Raw genomic sequence first — 21,051 nt, 5'->3', positions numbered from 1 at the left:
GCATCCATCTTTTTCTCTGCCAAACTGATTTTGATTTCCAGTGCGTCACTGCTTGATGACAAATGCGATGAACTGAGACATCAACTTAGTGGAGCTGACTTTGTCTGATGAGCTTAATATTCTTTGACAGATGAAGACCTGGTGTGGTGTCATTACTTGAAAGCCTATTATCCCTTTAAGGCGTTAAACAATTCAATTTTCATTAGAGTTCTTTTACAAAACACAGAGGGTTTAATAATCTCATTTTAATGTATGAGTCAGTTCCTGCAGAGAGGCTGCTGTGCTTAAAGGAACAGTTACACATTTTCTCTGACATGCTGATTCGCTTCCGTGCAGAGAGTTTTGTGATAATGGATATTCCCATACAGCGTTATTATTAAGTGATATTAATCAAACTTTCTTGACTGTACAACACAAATACAGTTATTATTGTCAGTATTGTGTCTCCCTTTTTGCTGATAATATAGAATACAGTACTAGCTTTTCTTTATAAATTTATAGTGTATTCTCAATACAGGATCACCTTAGCTTTTGATATATTTAAAAATATGCCTGTGGGTGTTTACAGTTAAATGTGTTCAAATCAATATTGTTATGATTCATAAATGTAAAATTAAGACTTAAACTGTGTGTGCAGAAATGATAAATGGTTGTTGCGTAAAACTAAAGGGCATTATGGTAACATGTAAATTCAATTATAGCAACTTTTTTAAAAAAAATCCATAATGACACAAGCTAAATATTGTACCAACAGTGTACTTTTTTATTTTTTATGGTGTGATAATGGTTATGAATACATGTTAAAACCAATTTATAAAACATAAAACCAATGAAAAGCAGCTGAAGCTTGATACATGTTGATTGTATGTTGTTGAGTCAGGAAGAGCACACAGTTTTTTCATGTACTGTATGTTTGACATCTATCATACAGACAGTATATCACTGAGTCACTGAGAAGAAAAGAATAATCAAAACTGAATAAATTCACATAAACAACATACAATCTTTGCAAATGCATGTAAAACAACAGCCAAATGCTGCATTTCACTGTAAGAGACCAAAGAATATAAGGCTTCCAATCATTTAGTGTTTTTTTAGCAGAAAAATATTGGGGTAAATGTCGGACAAAATCTTTTTTTTTAAATCAACAATGAATTAAATGACTCTTATGTGAAGGGAAAATCTTGTATCTTCAAGGTATGTCGCCCAACTCTGTACCTTTTGAGCATTTTACTGTACTTCGGATCATTGTTTTTGGTTTCCTGTCTGTAACTCTTCATTCGTTAGTGTCGTTCCTAGCTTTTTGTGAGCGGAAAGAGTGTGATAAACTGCCTCACTGACACCAAAATAGAGCCTTTAGCAACTGAAGAGCCAAGTGTTTTCCTCAAGAGTTGGTGGAGACCAAAAACAGAGCTGAAAGAAGAGTCAAAATTGCCATTTTGGACTTGCATTCACCAAGTTACCTACTATTAATTCTAATATTGCTCAGTGTCTTGGGTATGTATAGCAAACTACAGATAACTACATATATTTTTATTCTTCACATCCTATATGTGTACCCTGTTTTCACCTTATGCAGCAGAAGATAAAGTGTTGTATAGAAGATGAATGGATGGATGTACATTAAGCGACATAACTTCCTGCTTTATAAGACGACATTGATCAGTGTTCATTAAACCTGTTTTTCTTATTTAAAAGTAATAATTTGTACTCTACTGCCAGTCTTCCTGTCCAGAAACAACCTAACATTATATGTCATGTTTCAATACGAGTATGGAAATGATTTTCATTTTAAAGTTATAATTTAGCCCTGCTAAATTGCAGCGGAAATTGTCGTAAAGTCTGCTTATTTGCATCATCAGAAAAATGCATGACTGAGTAAGAAACCCACCCAGTGCATTTAGTGTTGGCCTCTCACTGTGAAAGTAATTACACTGGAGATCAGGTATGCATGTGACATTTCAGTAAAAGCATAGAAACGTAACTCGCTCACCACCCTCTGGAGCACAACTCATCACTGAGTTTGTATTCACAGATGGCAGAACTACTCAACTTCCTGAGGTCAGATTGTATGTTTTTCTACAGGTTTGTATCTTGAACTGCAACCTGTGTCCTGAGCAGCGTATACACCAAACACAATTTGCGATAATGCCTTAAAATTCAGAATGAAGACTGTGAAATCCTGAAGAAAAGACAAAAAAAAACAAACCCAAACACCAGTGAAGTCACGGCAAAGATAAACTGTTCACCTGGGTTCCACACTCTCCATATCCAAATCTTATTGAGCATCTGTGGGATGTGACTGGATAAGAAAGTTTGGGTAGGTCCCAACCTGCCATCCACAGAATTCAGTGCCACAATCCTGGTGCCACAGAGCATTTCCAGAGGTCCCCACTGGGTCAGAGGAGTTTTAGCAGCATAAAGGGCACCAACACAATATTAGACAGGAGGTCATAATGTTTGCCTGATCGGTGTATATGCATATACTGTATATCATGATAGAAGTAGTCAGACTGTCTGATAACGTCTCATCACTACTGATAAATAACTTCGTTCAGGATATTGTGGTTGCAGAGGATTCTTATCTAGAACATACTGATCAGTGTGGCTATATTTCTGAGATTGCCAAGTGCAGAATGCATTTTAGCAATGTCCTTTTCAGTTTTTTCAATGGGAAATTTAAGCATTTTTGTTTTCTTTCTGCAGATGTTACAATTTGTACACATGTAGTGGAATGCAAGTGACTAGAAAACTAAAGGTACAAATCAACCATACAAAACAACCAAAGAACAACAACGAAAAAAATCTGAATGAATTAAATAGCAATTGTCTGACTGCGGAAAATGCAGCATTAAAAGAAAAAAAAAACAATGAATGACAAACGGTAGACTGACACAGCTCACAAAGGAGGGAGGCACTGACGTCAGCTAAGACCTAGCAGGTATTTACCAACCCCTATCAACACCATAGACTTGGAAGTCGGCCCAGCTTTAGTGGTAAGTAAAATATTTCATTTCAAAACTCATTACCTGCTACAAATTTCTATTTACAAAGAGGCTCAAACCTGTTGGCCTCATTGATCTTTATCATGACTGACATTTTGACTTGTATGGAAGGCTGACGTCTGCTTCAGTGAGGTCCTGATTGTGCATGCTGGTTCACTGTCAGGGTTTACTGGGACATTTTTTTGGATGTTATTGGTGCAACTGTGCTGTAATAAGTTAGAACAGCAGCTGTGGAAGATTTGGTTTGGATTTTATGATAACTGTTGAATATAGAGCTAATAATTATTAATTTATTTCACTTTTCACAAGGCACAGCCACAGAAGTAGGTTAGTTTTAGGCTGTGCAATTGCAAATGTATCATATTGAGTGTCTCTATTGGACTTGCTTTTGTATTCCCAAAAGTTATATTATATCCAAAATGAAAGAAAGAATGAAAAGAAAAAAAATGCTGAAGTCTGAATAAATACTTTTACAAAATGTAACTGATGTGTGTCCGATCCTCTTCAGATGGTCCCAGTGCTCCTGAACAAAGCCGTGGCCACAGTGTTTGTGCTGAGCTCCATATGTGCCGTGCTGCTGCAGGGCCAGAAGCCGGGTCAGGTGGACCCACTGACGGTCCCCCGAGCCAACCCGCAGTGCTGGGACTCCTCCTCGGCGCTGCTGCTGGAAATGCGCTCCCCGAGAATCGCTGACACGGTGCCCGCATTCTGGGAAATGATGGAGACCCTCAGGTCGTCGGACAACGACAAACACACGACGCTGTTCTGGGATCTGGCCCGGGTCTTCTGGAACATGTACTTGGACTGCGTCCTGTCCAGGAGTCACGGCTTGGGGCGGAGACACATCACGGCGGTGCACTCCCTCACCGACAGTAAGCCTCCACCACACTCCTCATTCATGCGTAAAGTAACGCCAAGAAATGAAAAGAAAAAGGCAAAATAAGTCAATATAAATACGCTATTGGTTAGATTATTTTTTTATTGCACTTTATATGAAGTTAACTGGTAAATAAAACTATTTATGCCATTATTTTTCACAGCATCGTTACTTTAAAAAAGTACTTTAAACCTCTGCAAAGCACAATGTAAGCACATGAACGAGTTTGTTCAACATTACAGCAGCATTAGAATTGCAATTGCAAATGAAAAAATATATTATTGTTATTATTTTAATAATGGCAATAATATATATTTTGCAACTGCCTTAAAATTGCAGTTGCAAAATAATAAATTATTATTTATTTATTTATAAAAAATTAAGTTTTAATTGCAAATTAATGAATAAATTATTGTTATTATTATTATTTATTTATTGCAACTGCCTTAAAATTGCAATTGTGAAATGAATGAATTTATTATTAGTATTATTGTTGTTGTTGTTGTTGTTGTTGTTGTTGTTGTTGTTGTTGTTGTTGTTATGGTTATGTATTCTTTGCAACTGCCTATTTGCAGCTCATTGAGAACTTATGAATCTATTTTTTTTCTTCTTTTTTTGCTCCAATAAATATTGGGAAATGATTCCATGAATAACTGTTAGTGTTTAGTGAGTCTTTTCACACTTTATTTACAACTTAAGATTTTATCATCAAAATAATGAATTTCTAAAAACCTGATCCATTTCTAGAGATAAAACTATTCAACAGTATGTACACTTAAAATGAACTAGTCCATGACCAGTCACAGCAAATGCTCTGCACATGAGTGTATTTGTGGTGCTAATAGTTATCCAATCTTATACTGTGTTATGTTGCATACAGCATTTACAGGAACTTTTCTTCTGTACAGTGAAAACAGTCTTTTTGTTTTTTTTTTTTTTTGGTTTTTCTGGTATTCTGGTGTTCTAATTTATATAAAAGATCTAGAAACATCTTGAATTAATGGTAACAGAGGCAGAGAGAAAAGTAGGATAAAAAGAGAGACAGAGGGGCATTTAAGTGACCCCGCTTCAAAATAGTGCAGGGAACATGATGCTGGGGTGTATTTTCAGACATCTGTAGTTTATTAATGATTCCAGTGCTGAAAATTCCAACTATGTGTGATATGGTTCATTAAATAGTGTTGCCATTGTTCAGGCACTTTCCATAACACTTCCACGTGCACAATAATATCACTGCTGCCTAACTAATTTATCTGTAGCTCATAAACAATGACTGTGTTGCAGCTCACCTGCTGGAGGGAAACAAAAGTCCAGAGTTATTTACAGTTAGACCCTGAATGATACTGTTTCCACGTTGTTGATAATTTATAAATATAACTAATGAAGTTACTGCTGCTGTTCCACGTGCATCAATGTGCACAGCTCTCTTGCTCTGGAAATTTCATATGGATTATGCTGCTGTCTGATGCTGCAGATATTAAGCAAACTCAGAGGAAAGAACTCCTGGGAACAGCAGGAAGCAACAAATTTTACTTCTGCTAACACTTTAAGATCTCTGTGTGACTCCATCAAGTAAAGTCACAATCTGCATCTTTTGCACTGGGTGATGATTATTACACAATCCCATGACGGTGCTTTCACTTGCACTGGACACTGTAGTTGCATTAAAGGAAACTTTGATACGACCTACCTATTGAGGTTTAAGGAGTGCATTAGAACTCATGACCTTCTTTCAAGGTGCCATAGGCTACCACCTTCTTTGACACCTGTATTTATTTCAGTGAAAATAATCATAGCTGATGAATGTCAATGAGACTTGAAGATGGGGGATGTGGAAGAGTCCCATGACTCAACAACAGCTCCACCAAGTAGTGATTTTTCCCTCTAAGCTTCTCACGTGGTCATGACTTTGATAACTATTTTAATCATGCATTATTTCATTAAAGATCAAAAATGAGAGAGAGAAAAAAGATTTTTCTGCACGATAAAATTTTTTTTTGCTTTAATGTCTGATGTTTAATCATGTCAATAACAATAAGATCTATCTGGCATAAAGTAATTCAGATTAGCTCCGCCTGCAGCACACTGATGCTTTACTATTAAAAATGTCGTAATGTAATATATGACTATGTATCAGGCAGACGGATGAAGTCAGGACTTTCACTTTGATGCTTTAACTACAGTTATTTACTAATACGTATGTACTTTTAATTCAGTAGGATTTTTCACACAGGACTTTTAGTTCTAAGGGAGTATTTTTTCATTGCTGTACTGGTTGTTTTACTTATGTAAAGGATCTGAATACTTCTTTCACCACTGCTCATCTCCTTCAAAGTTTTTCTCTGTGGTGGAACAAACTCTCAACTGTGGAATCACTGCCTCTAACTTCCACTACAGGCTGAAATCTCACACTTTCACACTATACTTTGGTAACACTTGCAGATGGCTGTAATGAAATATGAATACCACTCTCAACCTTTTCTGTTTATGTGTGTTCTTTAGAGTCCTTCAGGTTCGACAGCTCAGGAGGGAACTTCAGGACGTGGCTCAGTGTCAGAGTGAGACGCAGGGGACACATAAAGACCCTGGACACCAAACCAAAATAAAACACTCACTGCAACAAAGAATTAAGGATAGCCTTTATCGATATTTTCTTGGCTACTGGAAAACTATATTTCATTATATAAATAGACGCAAATAAAGGATACCTCAGATTTTAAACAGTTTTGCTAATCTTATAATTGACATACTTTTTATATTAGGACACCTTCAGCTTTATTATAACAATTTCATTGAGAACTCTTCCCTAAGAAAACAGCAGGTTTTAGTTAACTGTTAATTACTACCCATTTTATAAAATTTGCAGTTTGCTGACATGGCACAAACAACTGGATTGTTGCTATGGTTACAGAGAGTTTGGCACATCTGGTTCCAACAAGATGTGAACTAGTGTGCTCTTATGTTTCATTTTTACATGAGGATGTGAGTCGAGCCAAGTTTTTATTCAATTTAAACGTGATTATTGTTGTGTTATAATGTACAGACAGTAGATGATTCCTGTGAAAAAAAGAATGTTTGTTTGTTAATTTGAATTACAATAAATGCATATATCATAGCTTTAAGCTTTATGTCCTTGACTATCCAAATACAAACTCATCAGTCAGAAAATAAAAAAAGAGCTGCTACAATTGGGAATACATGACAGCCAAGTGAAGCTGATGCTGATAAACACTGGGAATAACCACAGTGGTCAGTAGGCCAGTTTGTAATTTCATGGTTTACTAGTAATTCCAAATAATTTTCCAGAGAATTTTCTGAAAACAACTTTGGTACAAATTACAGTTAAACAAAGACAGTATGCTCTCTTCAATAATTCTGATTATTGACTATGGAAGAGAGAAATTAATTCAGAACGTCACATTAAAAAAACATTTGTCCAGAGGCAGCACACATTCCAACATTTGTAAACAAAATTTCAGTTATAAATATATAATGAGACATTTGTTTTGGTTTGAATGAAGCAGTTTATGAAGTATTTTTTTTTCTGGAAATCTAATCATAAACTCTATACTAAATCTGACTAATAACTCTTTATGTGCTTTATCGTTATTTACAACAAAATGTTTTAATTACACTTTTTCGCCAGTAAGGTTGGAAGTCATCACATCGCCCATCCCTCCTGGGATTATTGGTGAACAGCATTGACCACATCCATCAAAAGTCTTATATAATGAAAATCCATGTTTACAGTGTTCAATGTTTATTACAAACAGCCACTTTCCAACTGTTCTCCAACCAGTAGCTCTGCATCACTAAAACACTAATTTCATGACCACACCATTGTCTGATAGACTCACTGTACACATGAGTTAAAAACAACAGCTGTGATTTCAAAGAAAGTTTGTAGCAATAGAAATTTTTGGTCTCATGCCCTCATTTATGTCAGGCCCTGTCAATTGTGTTGCTCTTCACCTGTCAATCACAAATGCAGAAAGAGTTTTTTTCCTGAAGAGGGCGTGGACAGCAGCAGCTTAGTTACCTTTAAACCTACAGACTCCATAACAGTCTGCTTAGCTCTAAAACCAGGGGTTATACAGCCACAGTAAAATGAATTATCTCTGTTGTATTTTGAGCTGTAAATACAAGACACGCCCTGGGGACATTCCTGACTATCCTGAAAAGAGTCAAAACATGGGACCTTTAATTTAGCAATAAAATTAAAGGATCAGTCTTTTTTCTTTTTCTTTTTTAAGAAACAGATGAGCTTTCATTTATGTGACAAAGGACTTCAAACAGTAGTCCAATCAGAATAATTATTAAACTGCTTTGTCAGCCACCCAGAAGGTATTACCAAACAGATTTGTGCCCTTTTTAAAAAAATCAATTTTATTTGCAATTTTACACAAAAATACAACAAAGAGGAAAATGCCAGGGATATTCTACTTTACATCACACAAGAGGAGGAGATAAAGTGAACAATTAAATGACACTCAAAGAAACAAAACAATTAGGAGGAGCCAGGTTTAAGTTTAGGTTTGTGCCCTTTGATGATGCCCAAATAAAGTTAGGTGCGTCACAGGTCGTTACGTCAGCCAGGAGGCGCGGTAGGCTGTGGCGACTTCGCACGCTGTCTTTTTTACTTTCTGTTTCTCTGTTCTTGGAGTATGTTTAGACATATCCCGCTTCTGAAGTGCTAAGTCACTGTGTGAAGTACGTGATGGGGATTTACGACGTGTATTTCAGCAGCCGGCGTCGTTTACAGAACTTTGGAAGTATGTTGAAGTGAACAACCGATGTACTTTTCAATCAGACCAGCTGAAAACTCATCTGAACACTGGTAAGATCGCGCAAAAGGACTTTTATGGAGAAAAAATGTGGTTGTATGGTTAAATAAAGTTAAATATATATAAATAAATATCTAATGTAAGGGAAGTTTTTGTAAATATGTTAAAGTGTTCATGTCATGTGTTTAATAACTCCTGCTGCTGGGATTGCATAATAGACACTTAAAATGTTTTTCCCCTGGTGAGGTTTGATTTTCTGTTGGACTTCCTCATTATATTCAGGCCGGATAAGTGGTGACATGTTGACAAAGTGGTTAAAGGCCACAAAAAGGTGCTCAGTTTGTTTGCATCAATGAAAGTGGAAGGAACAGCTTTTAGCAGCAGGCCTAAATGCTTAAGAGAAACCACACATCTGGTTGAATCTCCTATTTTGCTTTGAATACAGGAAATGGATTTCCAAAAGCTACTGCTAGACGTAGGTAAGGCCCTGAGCAGAGACGACATAAAAGCTTTAGCCTTTCTTTGCACTGACCTGTTGGGCCGAAACCCCAACACTGTGGAGTCGGCCAGCGACCTTTTCTCTCGCCTGGCGGACCAGGATCAGCTGTCACCTGAGAAACCACACCTGCTGAAGGAGCTTCTCCTCACCATCCAGCGACCTCGTCTGCTCCGTGATCTCAGACTCAATGACCTGCAAACCACAAGTCTCATCTCTCCCTACAGGTGGGTGGCCCACATTCTGTTTATCGTTATTTTTGTGGAGTATTTAGGTCACAGAGAAACAACTGAAACGTGCAGAGTAGTGAAAGAAATCAAATGTAGTGAATTGATGGACAGGAAAGAGATAGATCAAGAAATTAAGCGGGCTGATGTAGCAGTCGATCTGTGTACTGCTAACTCGGGATGTAGTTTGCGGCCTGGCCAATCCTCAGATGTGCTAACATTGTCCATTTATGAGGCAGTTTTATACATCTAATTTCTAATGGCATAGATTAATTTTGAAATGTGCAACTGTGGTTCTGTTGCAGCTCTTCCTCTCTATCCTTAATCACCACTCTGTCCTGTCTACAGCTGATTGGACACATTTCATGGGTTATACTATATTAACACCAGGCCTTTTTTTATTGGCAGTTAATCGACTGATGATTTCTCACTTAATGTGTTAGTTGTTTGGTCTATACATTGTCAGAAAATTATGAAAAATGTTGAAGTCGATCAGTGTTTCCCAAAGCCCAAGATGACAAAAGTCTTGTTTTGTCCACAACCCAAACATAATCAGTTTACTATGAAAAAGAAACCAGAAAATATTCACATTTATGAAGCTGGAATCAGAGAATTTAGACAGTTTTTCTGTACAACAGTTATTGTCACTCAGACAATTTCATGTTTTCCATAAAAACTCACACTTTTATTCATGTGCTAACGTAATTGCAAAAGGGTTTTCTAATCATCAGTTATCCTTTCAACACCATTAGCTAACACAATGTAGCATTAGAACACAGGAGTGATGGTTGCTGGAAATGTTCCTCTGTAGATATTCCATTAAAAACCATCTGTTTCCAGCTAGAATAGTCATTTACTACATTAACAATGTCTAGACTGTATTTCTGATTCATTTAATGTTATCTTCATTGAAGTAACTGCTTTTCTTTCAAAAATAAGGGCGTTTCTAAGGGATCCCAAACTTTTGAATGGTAGTGTAAAAAAATATTTCAACAAAGTTTTGATTTAGAATTTGTGTTGTTCTGAATTCTAACCTCAAGATTTTCATTATTTTTGTTCATTTTTCATTTTTACTATATGCTATTAATTTATCATTTCCCAAATATTAGAATATTGGTTTTCTTCCCCTATCAGATTACTCCTGATGTGGGCATACTGTACCGCTAATGGCATTTGGAGTGTGCAAGCCTACTGGCTACAAATGAATCTCTATAGTTTGTCTACTGACAAATTTCTGTTTAAAATAATTAATCCCCCTGTTCAGTACATGTGTAGGTCATTCTAAGCCAGCGGACAAGTTTAAAACTGCAGTGTGAAATCTAAGAACCAGACAAACTCCCGTCACCTGACACTAACTGTCAAGAGGACCGGTTCTGTATCCGGAGATCTAAAAGGAAATGAAAACAAATTTTAATATTTTCAGGTGATCTACACTAATGAAAACAAAATTATGGATATTTTAGTCCATTTCTGTCTATAGATTCCTTAGTATCTACACACTGGGCCTTTGATGGATCCTCAAATATGTGTTCCAGTTAAATAAACACATTTCAAAGCAAGATTTTCACATCTTGGGGATGTTGTTGGCATTAAGCAGTAACTTTCTGGAGTTTTTATTGGTTGCCTGGCAACAGCTTTCCTGCAGGATTTCTGTTAAACAACACGCTGTCATTTTTACAAACAGGATGTAACTTGGTAATTAGCAAGCCTTAGAGGTGCCGGTATGAGGATACGCTCAGATAAGTGATTACATGTTGCAGTTTGCATCAATCTACCTCTCAGTCAGAACTTGGCAAGATGTATTTCCCAAAATGTTGAATCATGCCTCATCACACTGCAGTGACCCATTTTTTTTAATTCCAGGAAGCTGCTCTACAGCCTGTCTGAGGAAATCACTGATGATCGGTTAAGAGATATGAAGTTCTTGCTAAACAAAGAGCTCCCACGTAGAAAACTAGAGGACAGTGTTGTAAGTCCTCCTTCAGAGTTTCATTGTTTGAAACTAATGTTCAACATTTGTGTAAAATAACAAGTTGTTATGTCATAAAAATGACATAGATGCAAAATCCTCTGTGGCCAAACTGGATTAAAATGGTGTTTTGGTAAAAAATGATTTGTTGCAAACATACATATTCTATTCTATTGTTGTGCTGCAGTGTCATAACGTGTGGCATTGTCTTATGAAGTACAATTGTGAAGGATATAAGAAGTCCAAATTAGAATTTAACCTCAGCTACATGCATCATATTACCTTATAGTAGAGTCAAGTGTAAATTTGTTTAACTTTTCAGACTACGCTGGAAGTCTTCCTGGAAATGGAGCACTTGGACCTCATTACTGACACTAATCTAAACACACTGGAGAACATATTTGAGTCAGTGTGTCCCATGCTGAATAGAGAGATCAACCGGTATAAAACACAGCAGGGTAAGCTACGTGCAGTGACAAACATAGACATAAGGACACAAAGTTGACACTGGGGACAGCAGGGCTACTGTTAAAGAATTCACTTAGAATTCAAGAATGATGTGACAAGATGGAGGCAGGTTGAGACAGAAAGAGGAAGGGGAAGTGGTGACGTTAAGACAGCAGCAGAAGAGACGCAGCACTGGCAAGACATCACATGAGATTGCTTTACTTACAGCTGTTTCCTGTAAATTACTTTCACTTGGGTGCCTCAGTTGCTCAACTGGTTGAACGAGTGACCTGTAAACAAGAGCTATAGTCCCTGACTCCCTGAGGCAGCAGTTATGGGGTCGAATCCACCCCATGGCCCTTTGCTGCAGGTCCTTCAGTTATTATTCTCCCCACATTTTCTGTCTGTTTACACCGTGCTTTATAATAGAGCCTAAAAGGATAAAGAAGTAACTTTAAAAAAAGAGGGAAAAAATTTCTCTCACCTGAAGCATTATTTCATGCCAATTCCTTGATTGTAGGATATTTTTTAAGTTATTTTTTGGCCTTGTGTTGGCTTTATTAAATAGGTTAGCTGAGAGGCAGACAGGAAAATAAGAAGAGGAATGAGGGGAGAACCTGCAGCAAAAGTCCGTGAGTTGAAATTGAACCTAGGCTGCTGTATCGGGTACTAAAGTCCCTGTTTATGGGTCACCTGTTCAACCAGTTAAGCTACCTGGGCGCCTGATTCTAGGAATTTAGCATCAAACCAAGACTTGACCCATAATGTTACTAATTTATCCAGACTAAAGAAGCAGAAATGCAGGAAGCGATGCATGATGGTGATTATACTCTAGCAGTTTATTTCTCCTGCTGGATATAGTAAGGATTTGAGCTCCATTTGATGATGATGTTTGCTGAATAACTTACCTTCAAATCACTTAACTACTCTATTTTTTCCCACAGTACCTAACACCAACCTTATAGCTCAAGAAATGAGTCGACCGAGGTCTTCGTCTCTTCCGTTTCCGGTACATGTTTTCATAAACTGCTTTGAGTCACTTTGAGCTGCAGTAGAACATTTTCTAAAACACTCCTTGCTACTGATGCATTATTTTTTTTACTACGACCAAACTAATGACTGTTTGTTCTGTTCTATTTTTTTATCAGACTTCCCCATCTTTACCAAGAACCGGCTCTTTGGAAATGCAAGGTAAACTGATTTATAATGACATGTTTGTTTCTGCAGTGTATTTACATGCCTGTATCTCCATATCGAGTTAACTCTTTGATGCACAAGTGATTGGACCCAACACTTCCATAAGAGCCGTATAAGAATCAACGTGTTTTTATGTCATTTTGGACATAATTTCATGTTTGAAATATGTTTATTTTCACTTTATAACGGATTTTGAACATTTTGAAAAATTTAAAAAGAAAAATACAGAACAGCACCAGAAGAATTAATTTGGAACACCACATTAAAAAAACATTTGTCTGGAGGCAGCACACAATCCAACATTTGTCAACAAAATTTCAGTTATAAATATATAATGATATATTTGTTTTGTTTGAATGAAGCATTTCTTTTGTAAAGTATTTTTTTCTGGAAATCTAATCATAAACTCTGCACTCAATCTAACTAATAACTCTCAATGTGCTTTGTCTTTATTTACAACAAAATGTTTTCTTAATTACACTAAATCGCCAGTAAGCCTGGAACTAATTGTTAGGGAATGAAAGAGCTGTAAAACAAAATTTGTTTTGCATCATTGGGAGATTAAAATAAAAAAAAAACCTTTAAAAAGTCATCACATCGCCCATCCCGCCCTGAATTATTGGGCGACAGTATTGACCACATCCATCAAAGTCTCATATCGTGAAAATCCACTGGTGACTGTTTATTATAGACTTGGAGGTGTAAAGTAGAAGTTGTTAAGATATGATGAAGATTCCCACTGTCATTCTTCAAGCCCTTTCACAGATAGATAGCCTCCCAGCTTTACAAACCAGTAAGTTTTACTGAGCTGCTGCCTTCTAGCTGAGAAACTTACAGTTGTCCAACCGAAACTTTGTATAATCCTGCCCTCTAAATGTCTGCTACCTCCAGGTGAACAATTCAGAATTAGCAACTGCCGCACACTCCACCAGGTTCAGCTGCCTTTTAGGCCTGTCTCTGTTAACTCTAAAATGTCTTAACCACATGCAAATCTGACCAAATGTCCTTTGCTGGTTGTGAGGGTCTTAAAGCACTGTCAGCATCTGAAGGGGAATGGGAGGAGGATCTGCAGTAAAGGGCTCCGTTGGGTACTAAAGTCCCTCTTTATGGGTCACCTGTTCAACCAGTTGAGATACCTGGGCGCCTGGTTCTAGGAATTTAACATCAAACCGACACTGTACCCATAATGTTACTAATTTATCCAGACTAAAGAAGCAGAAATGCAGGAAGCGATGCATGATGGTGATTATGGTGTAACCGTTTATCTCTCTTGCTAGATATAGTACAGATTTGAGCTCCGTGTGATTTTAATGTTTGCTACATACGACTTGCAAATCACTTAACTATTGTTTTATTTTTTTCCGCAGTACCTAACACCAACCTTATAGCTCAAGAAATGAGTCCATTGAGGCGTTCGTCTAATTCCTTTCTGGTAAATGCTTCCATGAACTGCTTTGAGTCACTTTGAGCTGCAGTAGAACATTTCTAAAACAACATTCTCCTCACATTTCACAGGGTCTCTCACTCCTTGCTACTGATGTATTCTTCTTTTTACTACGACCGAACTAATGACTGTTTGTTCTTTTCTATTTTTCAGACACCATCTTTCCAGAGTACTGGCTCCATTGAAATGCAAGGTAAACTGATATATATGAACATGTTTGTCTCTGCAGTGTATTTACATGCTTGTATCTCCGTATCAAGTTAACCCTGAGATGCATGAGTGATTGGACTCTTCCATAAGTGGGTCAAATATTACCTGTATATGGGTGAATGTGTTTTTATCATTTTGGCTAAGGATCATCATTTGTATTATTGTTTGCATTACATTTTAGTCAACACAAAAATTATTTAATATTTGAAATATGTTAATTTTTCACTTTATAACTGATTTTGAACATTTACAAAAAATGAAAAAAAAAAGATTTCACAGAACAACAATAGAAGAATGTCCATTTTGTAGACATTTTTCCACTCTTTTCCTCAAACTGTTGCTGCTCTCCATCCCTTCAAGCATGAAGCAAGTAAAGTAGGCTAATTTGATGATAAATAATAATAACACAGTCATGAATGTGCAAATATGTTGAAAAATAACAATTTGATGACATAATTTTTTCTGAGGACATATGTCAATAATACTTACATGTATCAGGTCTTGCTGTGTAAAATAATCTTCCTGATTGGCGACACTTTTGACATAATGTGTGTGGTCAACAGTAAATGTATTGTATTTATATAGTGCTTTTGTCCAAAGCGCTTTACATGATACATCACATTCACACACTGATGGCGGGAGCTGCCATGCAAGGCACTAACCACGACCCATCAGGAGCAATTAGAGCAGGGGTCGGCAAGTAGATGTGGCTTCGGGCCAAAATGTTTGTAAACAATCGAACAGCGGGCCAACCTGCGGAGGGGTGTGCTCCGATTCCGCGAGCAGGGGGGCGATACCGCGAGCAGCAGAGCTTCTACAGCTGATCGCCGCTGCTTGGGACACACGTCTCAATTCTGATCACAGATGTATTAAAAATGACTCCCGAGACACACATGTTTTGCACACACTGTTGCTCAGTGAAATCTGGCTACAACCGTGTCTGACCAGTAGCGCAAACGCGGAAATGCCCGGCAGCAGCCGACCACGCGAGTTTCTTGACGGACTGGCTTGGCTCCGTGCCAAATCAAATTTTCAAAATCATGTGGCGGGCCAGATATTATTCCTGACGGGCCAGTTTTGGCCCGCAGGCCGCCAGTTGCCAACCACTGAATTAGAGGTTAGGTGTCTTGCTCAGGGACACCTCGACATGAGTACAAGGTGCCGGGGGATTAGCCGCAGCCACTCTATCCACTGAGCTATGCCGCCCCCTGACAGTAACAATTGAAAAGAATCGCAGGTTTCCATGAGATTATAAGGGTGTGGGTCATTTTTGGCCCACTTATGGAAGCTTGGGATAGTAATATAAATATAGTTTCTTAAAAACGACAAAAGGTAACTTAAATTTTTTAATGGAATAATATCAAAACCATGTGTTTTGAGGAATACCTGGAATATGAAATGATAACAGCTTTTCAGTACAAAGATATTGCCAAAAAAATGACCTCACCGGGTCATTTTAGACCCACTTATGCATCTAAGGGTTAAGGTGAAGGACTTTAAAGTGTGAATCTCACTGCATATGCATCTCAGAAAACATTGCTGCTTGTTAATTTACATTTTCAAACACAGAGGGATTAAGAGATCTTCATTTTTATCTAAAGTGGCAGAACTTACTTTTTGTTAGTTTATTTTTTAAATCATGAATATTTTCGCCGTTAAACAATAATTCCTTTGTCTTGTATTTATGTAGCATGAAACAAATCCACAAAAATGTATTTTTCCAGCATAACAACAACATAACAATACTACACTGATATGTAAATGTACTCACCGCCATCACACACTCAACATATGTAGTCATTTAACTCTGTTCTTGAAAAGTACAGTGCTAAATACGTTTTTCTTTATTTTGAAGCATTTCCACCACTGGCGCTCGTAAGTCCATAAATTTCCTTCACATGATGATTCATTAAATTGTGATGCTTCTGTCTTTTTTGCCTTTAATGATCATCTTTAATTTCTCTTATATCCTGCACAGTCTTCCATGAATTATTCCAACACCTCTGTTGGTGAGTTTTGTACAGTGTTGTGTTTTTAATTAGGTTTTAAATTTAAATGCAATGGATTGATTTATTCCTATTCTTCTATTTTCTTTGATTTATTTCGTGGTGGAGATGAATGTGAGGGCCTGGCACAAAACCTGAGTAGTTTACACACTGAACCTCACAGATGTGCCTCATTGGAAGGTCTTTATAAGTATCCTTTGTTTTAAACTATTAGTACAATCACAGATCTTTTTAATATTTAAATGTAATTGATATTTTTCATTGCTTTTTTTTTTGGGAAATTACTGCCCTTCTGACCTAAAGAAGTGAAACATTATGCTGTGAAATACGCGTCACCTCAAGAAAACACAAACTCCTCTGGAATGCAGACATCTCAGACTACAAACACACTTATTGAGGTGCACACAGCTATACATACACATGCATAATGCAACTAATAATGTGATTTCTGTCTTCCTTTCGCGTGTCTAATCTGGGATGTTGATTTGTCTCTGTAGGGTTTGGGAACATATCCCATGATTTCAGCAAAGAGAGGCATCTGCTTGATAATTAACAACTACGACTTCTCTAAATCCATAGTGACTTTAAAGAATCGGGAGGGAACCATGGTTGATGAAAGTAAGTGAAAGTTTAATTCATTTGAAACTCTCACAAAAAAACACATTTCCCAGCCCTGCTATGGGTGTAGATGTACAGTTTGCATGCATTTAAATCCATCCGTGCTTCTTCCAGAGTGTCTGCAGGAGGTGTTTGAGTGGCTGGGCTTTGAGGTACAGAAACACAGGGATTGTGACAAGAGGAAGATTCTGTCTGTGGTATCTGAGCTCAGCAGAAAAGATCACAGTCAGATGGACTGTTTTGTATGCTGCGTCCTCAGCCACGGCCTGGAAGGAGCCGTGTACGGTGCAGACGGGCAAGAAGTCAAGCTCATCGAGCTGACTGACCCCTTTGATGGATTAAACTGCCCCTCGTTAGCAGAAAAGCCCAAGCTGTTTTTCATCCAGGCCTGCCAGGGCTCCGTTGAGCAGAGGGCTGTCTACATCGAGGCAGATAGCGGGACATCCAGTCGTATTTGTAGCGATGCTGTAAGAGCCAGAGACTCCATCCCTTCCAAAGCGGATCACCTGCTGGGAATGGCCACTGTGCCTTTATTTGTCTCCTACAGAGACAAGACAAATGGGGCGTGGTTCATTCAATCGTTGTGCCAAAACCTTGTTCAGATGGTGCCCAGGTTAGTGAATCACAATAACACATATTTTGACATAATGTGATTTCTTTGGGCGATGGAAACCAACTAAATTCAGCTGCAAAACTACATTCTTTGATTTACAATTCATGATACTTTTTACTTACATTTTTGACTTGCTTCATTTTTAGTAAACTTAATAAACACTTTGTTGTTCCCTGTGGGGAAAGTTCAAGTATTAATGCATTGTGGCTTTAAGACTTCAGTGAGTAAAAACTCTCATGAACTTTCATTACTTTGCCCGTTAAAATGATGGCGCCCCAGTGGCCCAACTGGTTGACCCATTTGCTGCACGTCCTTCTCCCACATGTCTCAAACATTATTTTTAGGAGTTTGTCGTGCATACATGTTGCATTAGTAAGCAAGAGTACATGAAATAATTAAAATTAACTCCGCTTTGACCAATGAAGGTAAAATGTTGCATCTAATAGTAGGTCAGTAATATAACACTGACTGCATGATGTTCACTTTTTGGCATTTCAGTGATAGTTAAATTAAAGAATATCTCATTTTAAGTTAGCCCTTTTTCTACACGGCCATCTCACTGTATATTTTGTTTTCCCCAGGGAGTACGACCTCGTGTCTATCATGACAAAGGTGAATGCAGACGTTAGCAAGAAGAATGCTGGTTCAAGCAAGCAGATGCCTCAACCATCCTTCTCACTCAGGAAGAAAGTGGTGTTTCCGGTACCCAAAGCCTCTCCTCCGAATCTTTGGCCCGAGTTACAAGTCTGCTCTCACAACAAATGATCTCTGAGAAATGAGCGTACTGCTTTGAAATGATTTTTTTTTAATCTGCTGGACTTTTTTTAAGCCATGAGGCATTGACAAAAGCCCAAAAAGGCTTGTATAGGCTTGTCCCACTGTTTTCTGAGGGTTGTATGACATGTTGGTATGATGCCACTGTATGACATGTTGGTATGATGCTCAGGTACACACAAATCTTAACCACCGTACTCGTTTCAAAGCATTGTGAAAATAAGCACTTAAATGATATTTTTTATCTTTGTAGTGATGAACTGAATCAGTGAAATAGAGGTGGTTCATATGTTTAAATACCTGAGTGTCTGGATTGATGACTCTCACTTTCAAGCCACATGTGGAGAAACGTGTGACGAAGCTGAGGCTAAAATTGAGTTTTTATTTTTGAAACAAGTTAGTTTTTCTTTTAGTGTGAAAAAGCGGCTTGTTGCTGCAACTTTTTTGTCTGTTTTGGATTACAAAGATCTTTTATATATGAATGCTTCTGCTCAATGTCTTTGAATGGTTGACACTGTTTACCACGCTTCTTTGAGGTTTATTACAAACTATAAAGTGTCAGTGCACCACTGTGAGTTATACTCTCAGGTGGGATGGCCAGCTTTAGACACCAGAAGGATCCGTCATTGGTATATTTTCATATACAAGACAATACTTGGACTACTGCCCTCCTACATTTGCTCTTTAACTGCGCAGAAAAGTTCTGATCGTCTTTCGCTCCATTCACAAGATCACTTGTTGCTTTCTGTTCCATATGTTCACACTGAATTGGGCAAAAAGGCTGTTGTTTCCTCTGCACCTTCTGCCCTGGAATATGTTGCAGAAAGACTGGAAACGAACTGAATGAATCTCATTGAGTGCTTTTAAATCTAAACTACAAGTTCTTAAGGTTGTTTCAACGACATGCACTTGTTTTTCAGAATTTGCTTGTAAATTTATGTAAAAATTTTTTTGGGGGGATTGTTTTTGTTCATATTTTAATCATTTTTTGACCGTAATTTTGTAACTTTGTTTTGTATTTGCTGCTGCCTATCTTGGACAGAACTCCCTTGAAAAACTGGTTTTTAATCTTAACAGGATTTCTCCTGGTTAAATAAAGGTTAAATAAAAAAATTTGAAAAAATTATGTACTGTATCTTATATCTAGGAATAAATCTACACACAGCTGCCATGTCTGTTTAAATGCAAGAATTTTTGACAAACCAAACATATTTTCTACATGATTCCATCCTGTATTTTATAAAATGGACTCTGGTTCTTGTTTTTATACTTGCATTAAAAAGCTTCACGCCGAAAGATTCTGTTGCAGTCGACTACACTAATGACTTGCTGAGTTTTTAATCTTACTGTTGCTTGCTGTGTTTAGCTTCTGAAATCTGAATATTTCCTGCTTTTCTTTGTTTCGCTGTAATGTCAGTTCACACCTCAGTAAGTTAGACAGCATGCTATTTGAAGGGGTTACCTCAAGTATTTTTTCCACTGTTTTCTGACATTTTATGCAACAACAAATACTGAAAACAAAACTGATTGTAGTTGTAACCCCATGATTAAATCATCACAGGGAAGCTGCATCACGGCTGATACATCACAAAGGCAAACCAGTGCTCATCCACACCCTTATTTTCTCACTTTGGGCTCTGTAAGTCGTCGTACACTTTCCTCAAGGATGCAACGTTACCCATTTATTTACATTTGATGCAAAACAGCAGCAAGGATACTCAGAAACACTCGATGCAGTTCCACTTCTGGCTAAATTACACCTGCTCCCTATATGTTAAAAATTACTACTACACCTTATTAATTATTTTCTGAAGATTTAATGGTGCCCTTTTAAATGTTTTCTTGTATTTTCTAACATTTGATTATTAATTTTATGCTTTATTGGTGCTCTTTCTTTTAATAAAACACGTTGCAACTTTTGAAGTATGCCATAGAAATAATGTTTATTATTTTTTATATATGTTTGCACAACATCTTGTCCAACAAACAAGCAAATTAAACACAAGAACAGAACTTTGAAATTAAATAACAGCATATTACATTTCAGTTATATGTCATATGTATGTAACAGGTTTTATGCAAGTTTTTTTTTTTTTTTTTTTTTAAATCCGCTGAACTGGTTTCTTTTATGAACTATAATCACATTTTTTAAAAACTGCAATCTTGTTCCTTACACAGCACCGAGACTGCTCTGGTGTGGGGGTTTGAGAAATTTCAAAAGTAAACATCTTATTTTAGCTGCCTGGTTCTTTGTGTGATGTTGTCTCTAATTTTTTAATACTCAAATTTTTTGACTTTTAATTTGAACCCTCAGTCTTGTTCTTTAATTTTCAAACTGCCTAGTTCCTTTGTTTAATTTGTGTGCTAATCTTGCTAATTATTGA

The 21,051-nt window shown here is 37.3% G+C and overlaps 2 protein-coding genes across 3 annotated transcripts; both read left to right on the top strand.

Moving 5' to 3' along the window:
• Positions 1 to 126: 126 nt before the first annotated feature.
• LOC110963123 (protein FAM237A) lies at positions 127 to 6,997 on the top strand. Its single transcript, XM_022211323.2, has 2 exons — positions 127 to 3,877; positions 6,385 to 6,997. The coding sequence occupies exons 1-2, from the start codon at positions 3,514 to 3,516 to the stop codon at positions 6,486 to 6,488; spliced, it is 468 nt and encodes a 155-aa protein (XP_022067015.1). The 5' UTR covers positions 127 to 3,513; the 3' UTR covers positions 6,489 to 6,997.
• A 1,479-nt stretch (positions 6,998 to 8,476) lies between these two features.
• On the top strand, positions 8,477 to 19,963 carry casp10 (caspase 10, apoptosis-related cysteine peptidase). Of its 2 annotated transcripts, XM_022211312.2 has the most exons (15): positions 8,477 to 8,719; positions 9,112 to 9,389; positions 11,253 to 11,358; positions 11,681 to 11,816; positions 12,750 to 12,814; positions 12,954 to 12,996; positions 14,370 to 14,434; positions 14,600 to 14,639; positions 16,512 to 16,531; positions 16,635 to 16,665; positions 16,771 to 16,842; positions 16,966 to 17,060; positions 17,160 to 17,280; positions 17,395 to 17,893; positions 18,475 to 19,963. In XM_022211312.2, the coding sequence occupies exons 2-15, from the start codon at positions 9,115 to 9,117 to the stop codon at positions 18,656 to 18,658; spliced, it is 1,752 nt and encodes a 583-aa protein (XP_022067004.2). In that variant the 5' UTR covers positions 8,477 to 8,719; positions 9,112 to 9,114; the 3' UTR covers positions 18,659 to 19,963. The 2 variants fall into 2 exon arrangements, with proteins under 2 accessions (XP_022067004.2, XP_051814494.1); XM_051958534.1 differs by lacking the exons at positions 12,750 to 12,814; positions 12,954 to 12,996.
• Positions 19,964 to 21,051: the final 1,088 nt, after the last annotated feature.

This window comes from Acanthochromis polyacanthus, chromosome 14 (assembly GCF_021347895.1).
Source record: "Acanthochromis polyacanthus isolate Apoly-LR-REF ecotype Palm Island chromosome 14, KAUST_Apoly_ChrSc, whole genome shotgun sequence".
NCBI lineage: Eukaryota > Metazoa > Chordata > Actinopteri > Pomacentridae > Acanthochromis > Acanthochromis polyacanthus.
Note: the sequence above shows the minus strand (reverse complement) of the source record. Positions and strands in the feature narration are given on the sequence as shown.

Excerpts from the sequence above, each read along its gene's own strand:
- LOC110963123 (XM_022211323.2), top strand. The coding sequence starts at position 3,514 with ATGGTCCCAGTGCTCCTGAACAAAGCCGTGGCCACAGTGTTTGTGCTG. Across the intron at positions 3,878-6,384 it reads GGTGCACTCCCTCACCGACA|AGTCCTTCAGGTTCGACAGC; the intron begins GTAAGCCTCCAC and ends TGTGTTCTTTAG.
- casp10 (XM_022211312.2), top strand. The coding sequence starts at position 9,115 with ATGGATTTCCAAAAGCTACTGCTAGACGTAGGTAAGGCCCTGAGCAGA. Across the intron at positions 12,997-14,369 it reads CGGCTCTTTGGAAATGCAAG|TACCTAACACCAACCTTATA; the intron begins GTAAACTGATTT and ends TTTTTTCCGCAG. Across the intron at positions 16,843-16,965 it reads CAGATGTGCCTCATTGGAAG|AAGTGAAACATTATGCTGTG; the intron begins GTCTTTATAAGT and ends TCTGACCTAAAG.